Below are 6,000 nucleotides of genomic sequence, written 5' to 3' on the forward strand. Positions count from 1 at the left end.
CAAAGGAGTTCTGTCCCATTTTAAGGACACTTGAATTCAAGCAACAGACCATCACTTTGAAAGGTCATATTCTTTTTCACCCACCCAGCCAGCCTAGAAATCTACCAAGATTTCTACATTTCTACAATCAACAATCTATAAGCACTGCAGATTTCTACATTTCTACAATCTATAGGCACTGTTCATTTTCACTTATATGAAATTCTAGAAAATGAGAACTAATTTAGAGTTATAAACAGAAAGGAGGTCAGTGGTTACTAGGAACAGGAGCATAGGGAGATGATACATGAGCAAATTCTGGAGGGTGATAGGTATCATCTTGATTGCAGTGGTTTCACTAGTGTGTGAATATATATATATTCATTTCAAGAACTCATTGTGTATTTAAATTTGCAGTGTACTGTATGTCAATTATACCTTGATAGAGCTGTTAGGCCCTTTATTCAATCCCCAGTACTTCCCCCAAAAAGGCACTATTTTTGATAGTGTAATTAGATCTTCCCATACATTAAGCACAATTAAAAAATAATAAAAATTTTAAAATTGCGGTATTTTTGGAGCTATGCAGTTTGAAACTTTGAGTGTCAAAACTTCAGGAAGGCAGCTTACTGAATTATACACAAGTCCTTGAGACCATGTATATGTATATTCAAACCCACATAGGTGGGAGATGGAGAATCTAAGGCAAACACCATCGTTCTTAAACAGTTAAGTCAAGCCTTCTAAACAAATACCAAGTTGCACTATCAACTATGTAACACAGAAGATAACTGAAGCTAACACACCACTTTCAGACTAGATTCTCAGCTAAGAGCCTCATCTCACATATAAAAAAGCGGAAAAAGCAAAATGCAATGCTTTTTTTTTTTTTTTTTTTGGTACCAGGGATTGAACTCAAGACCTCAGGCTTGCCTGGCTGGGCTGCTGAGCTAAATCCCAGCCCTCAATGCTTTACTTTTAAATGACAATTTATATGTCTAGAGCTTTGCTAGGAGTACCATACTTGCATCACTCTATGGCCCTTGGAAGGTCTGTACATAGTGTTGGGTGGGCTTTATTTTTTTTTTTTTTGGTACCAGAGATCAAACTCAGGATCCTATGATTGAAAGGCAGATGTGGTACCACTGAGCTAAATCTCTGGCCCTGGGTGGGATTTTTTTTCCCCCCCTTGGTTTTTTTGAGACAGAGTCTCACTTTGTAGTTGAGACTGACCTGGAACTCACTATGTAGCCCAGGCTGGTCTCAAACTCACAGCAATCCTACCTCAGCCTCCAGAGTGCTGGGATTACAGACATGCGCCACCACGCCCGGCCATAAGTAGCTCTTAATCTAGTCCTGCTCTCTAGTTTTGGATCTTAGTATTTTGTGTATTACCTGTGGCAGACAACGAATTCATGGAGACAGATTTTACTAAGAGGGGAGATGATTTATACCTCAACTCAAAAGTGAATCGAGACATACAAAAACTCTGCACTTGTCTAAGCCAATTCATTACCCACTAGGGTTGTCTACTCACAGGCCTCCAGGGAAAAATGCCTTATAAAGACATTGTTTCTCCAGCCAGTGTTTCAGTTTGTGCATAGTTTCAGGCAGTATAAATACCCATTACATTGAATCATCTGCCCTGTGAGGCAACAGAGCTTTTAACAGATTTTTATGTACATAATCATACACAGTTGAGGCAGCATTCTGGGCAGCAAGTGAGAGCCTAGGTCTGAGCTGAGATTTATTAACAAACCATATTGTTTAGACCACCACTTGCCTACCCTTTGCTTTATATGTATAATTAATTCTGAATGAGTAAGAAGGGTACTGGGTCTCAGCCAAAGAGCAAGAAACATGGGATGCCTCTCCATCTGTACTGGCTTTTTAATACACATGTTCTTAATTGGGTGATGGATATGTTTGCTTCTTGGCTGAGTGTCCAGCACTGAGAAAGAAACTGCCACTTTAGTCTTAGGAATGAGAACACAAAACTAAAGCCCAACATAGAAATAAAAGTCTTTTCACCAGAAAAACATGCATTCTTGCAATTAGCATAGACAGCTGGCTATCTGGCAGGACAACAGACCATTTATACAATCACTTTTAGTGCTGGAGAACTTTTGCGGGAACCTAGAAATATGCCTAATTTCCAGGATAAAAATGCAAAAAGTACCATTTATACATGCTTGCCTCAAATATATCTACGTACAACAGAGAAATCTTGCAAATAAAAACACCCTAGTCACCAATACTCTAAAGTGCCATTTATGTCTTATTTAGCAATAGGCACATGTAAAAGTGGCAAAGAAAATCATTCAGGTGGCCCAAATAAAGAGAAAAGCTTCTAAATCAACAGAAAGCAACTAAAGTAACATTGATTTGCCTTTAAGCATTTGCAAAGCCAGCTAATACACTCATGTGCCAGAGAAGACAAATGGGAAATCTTAATTTCCAAACTCCATAAACAGATGTACTAAAATAGTTCAAGTTTATCAAGGAAAGCTATTTTATCTGAATTTTATTTTAGTAACTAAAGGCAATAATTTTCCTCCTATTCTTACCAGTTATAAAAAAATCTGTTTTGGTTTGAATTTTGACAATGTCAAAAGACACCTTAAGGCCTCTTGCTTAGCACTGTTGGAATAAGGTAGCCTTTTAATGAGTCATTCTCCAAAAATTGTTTCTATGAGAGATTATAGGAAAAAAACTGGTAAAATATATCTGCAATGCTAAAGATGTAGAAGATGCCAAGCTTCAGCAAACCAAAAAATTTAAATTTAATATATAAATTAAAAATTAATAAAAAATGGAACCAGCTCAGCTGGAACTGTTTAAGATAGGCACAATTTCTTCTCTTCCTTTACTGAGTGACCCATTTGTTTCTTTGACTCAAGACCATGGTCTCGGCCAGACTGACATCTCGCCCCTTACCCAGGTAAGTGCCATAAGTCACGTTTCTGTACTCATCCCAGGAGATAAAGCCGTCTTGATTCATATCAAACTCCTGCCATTGGTTTTCAACATTGTCATATATGTACTTCTTCTGGGCGTGCTTAATCCAGGATTTCAGCTCCCCCTCCGTCACAAACCCATCTTTATCCACGTCTATTTTATCTACAATCATTCTACAAGACAAAACAGTTACGTTTCAAGGTGCCGGCTCCACAAAGCTTTTTCCCCCAGATAGTAGGGACCTACCTAAAGCGTAGCCGTAGGTGGCATTTTTATACTCCTCCCAGGAAACGAGGCCGTCCTCATTGAGGTCATGCCCCTTCCACTGTCGCTCTACATCCTCGTAAATCCAGCGCTTTTGTGCAAACTTAATCCAGTCTTTGAGTTCATCCACAGTGACAAACCCGTCCTTGTCGCCATCTATTTTACTTACAATTTTTCTGTAGAAAATGCAGAGAAATCCAGCAAGAGGTTAAAAGGACACACAAAGCTCTGGACATAGCCAGGTGTGTGCTGTGACCAGAGATGTTGCCTAGGGCTGACACAAAATAAAAAATTGTCCCCAGACAAAACTGCCAGACAGGCAACTGAATTCTTTTCAGTGGCCCATTACTGGTCTGTAGTGAGGCCTCTGGACAAGGTAAACATGATATGTGCCTGGTACATGGGGCCCCAAAACAAGCCCACCCTCTCCTGTCTGTTAGGTCTGAGCCTGTGGTGAGAATCCAGGAGTAAATATCCATGCCCATCTGGGTTTTCTTTGTATCAAACAAGTAAATCTTTGTATTTTTCTTTCTTAAACTTTCTTGGTAAATAAGCACAACCACTAACAGTGGTTTTCTAAAAATTCAAAAAATTAAAATCAGTCTTTAAAAATATCTGCTTTTAGAAAAAGGTAATACTTTTGTTCAAAACATAAAGATATCAAAAACAGTTCTGGGATCACTTATATTTCAAGGCACAATTATTTTATTTTATTTTTTTAAGGCACAGTTATTTCAAAAACAAGTATACAGACAGGAGGGTATTTATCTAAAAAAAATTCCAACAGCTCTTTTATACTTTGTTGAGTGGGAAATTTATATATAACCATTAAAACAGAACTTTGAGAACCAAAAAAGTAAAACAAAAAAACCCTCAAAAACAGAACTCTGAAGAAATGAGGTAGGGATGTATACAGTATCTTTGATCGTGAGACTGTTAGTAAGCGAAGAGGGTTAGTGTGCAGAACCTAAAACAAAACAACAAAACTAAACAATCAATATACCTCTCCTTTTATGAACTTTCCAATCTGTCATGTTAAGGATTTAAAAGGGTTGATGATATCAAAACTCCTGCTTAATTATATAATCAATTACTTACAGAGGCTCAGACAATCTATGTATATCATAAAAGTAAATGGCCCAGTTTGAAATTGGAACTCTAAGTCAAAACTTCTAATACAAGTGAAATCTTGGCATACTCTTACACTCAATTGAAAAGACTGTCTCTTGGTAGGTAGCAAATACTGTAATGTCATTTCTACTTTGTGTTAATTTCATGAATATAACATGGGACCAAGCATGGTGTTGCACGCCTATAATCCCAGCATTTGGGAGGCTGAAGCAGGCTTGCCAAGAGTTCAAGGCCAGTAAGGCCAGCCTGAACTACATACACAACAAGACCGTGTGTGTGTGTGTGTGTGTGTGCGCGCGCGCGAGCACGCATGGGGTATTATATCTCACATATCTCACATGGGGATGTGATGAATCACAGAATACTAGTGACATTGTAAATATACTCAACCTTGATATTAATATGGTATTAGCTATAACTATTATTACCTAAATCCTATAAATAATAAACATTTCCTTCAAAAAATATATAATCTTGTAGCTTTAGCTCTGAAATGCTAATAGAAAAGGTAAAGTTGAAGGGCTGGGGATTTAGCTCAGTGGCACAATCCTGAGTTCAATCCCCAGTATGATGGCGGGGAAGGGGGGAGAGTATCTCTTAAATACCCTCCTTTATCTGTATTTACATAAGGGGAAATATTTTGTAACTTTTTATCTGTAGAAATTAAAAACTATTAATAGATTAAATACCGAAAACATTATCTATACAGTAATGGGATCCAGTTTGTGTGCAAACAGTGCCACTGTGCCATTATTAAAAAAAAAAAAAAAAAGCATAATGTATCAGAATGCTTTCTATCCCATACTATAAATACCATTAAATGTATTTTTAAACTATTATGACTAGCCTGGAGGATTGCCCAGATTAAAGGATATTTTTTTATTTGGGAGGTCACATATGGTCTGCCATGCATGCACATGCATGCACACACACAGACACATAAGTAACAACCCTTTAAAATGTAAAAGCCATTCATGTCTGTGGACCATGTAGCTTGCAGGCAGTTATAAAAGTGTATTGGTGGACACGTCTATTTATGGCATGAAGCTCTGAACTCTGATCTTTAGGGCCTGTGTAAATTTCTGAAGCTAATGTAGGAGCCTGTGACACTGGAAAACTATGGATGTAATTATGGTGCCACTAAGCAAGCATTTATTCTAGAGCAGACACAATGCACTTAGTAGAACTCATGCTGTGCCTCTTAAGAGGTAACACATGCTCTACATTTCAAGTGGCATAAAGCAAACACCTATGTATACAGTCTCAGCACTCTGGAAGGCTGAGGCAGGAGGATCAAAAGTTCAAGTGCAGCCTGGACAACTTAGCAATTCAATGAGAAGGCCCTGGGTTCATTCCTCCGAATCACCAAAAAGAAAAAAAAAAAAAAAAAAAAAAATTCAAACCAAAAACAAAATTCCCTCATATTTATGTTCATGTGTGTACTTCTCTGGGGAAGAACGCTTGGCTTCTCCCCAAGGGTCTGAACCTGTGATTCCTCAAAAGGATAAGTGAGAACTTTTTCACATCAAGGACTAACACCTCAGAGCAAAAACCTTCATCTGAAGGAAGCACACGAAGGCTTTTTTTTTGCCAGGAGAGGAAAGAATGATAATGTACACGCCTGCCTGGCAAGCGCAAGGTCCTGAGTTTGATTCCCAGTACCAAAAA

At 38.1% G+C, this 6,000-nt stretch overlaps 1 protein-coding gene across 3 annotated transcripts in view; it reads right to left on the reverse strand.

The window, feature by feature from the left end:
- Calu (calumenin) overlaps positions 1-6,000 on the reverse strand; it is a 28,345-nt gene that overhangs the window by 11,460 nt on the left and 10,885 nt on the right. Inside the window, exon 3 of one of the 3 annotated variants that reach the window (XM_010633452.3) lies at positions 2,917-3,110. The exons of 1 other annotated variant lie outside the window; for it this stretch is intronic. In XM_010633452.3, coding sequence (XP_010631754.1) covers positions 2,917-3,110 — 194 coding nt within the window. Of the gene's footprint in view, positions 1-2,916; positions 3,111-3,183; positions 3,378-6,000 lie in introns of all 3 variants that reach the window. One more of the 3 variants, XM_010633451.3, reaches the window with a different exon arrangement.

Source organism: Fukomys damarensis, unplaced genomic scaffold, assembly GCF_012274545.1.
Source record: "Fukomys damarensis isolate Sample0158 unplaced genomic scaffold, DMR_v1.0_HiC HiC_scaffold_4, whole genome shotgun sequence".
Lineage (NCBI taxonomy): Eukaryota > Metazoa > Chordata > Mammalia > Rodentia > Bathyergidae > Fukomys > Fukomys damarensis.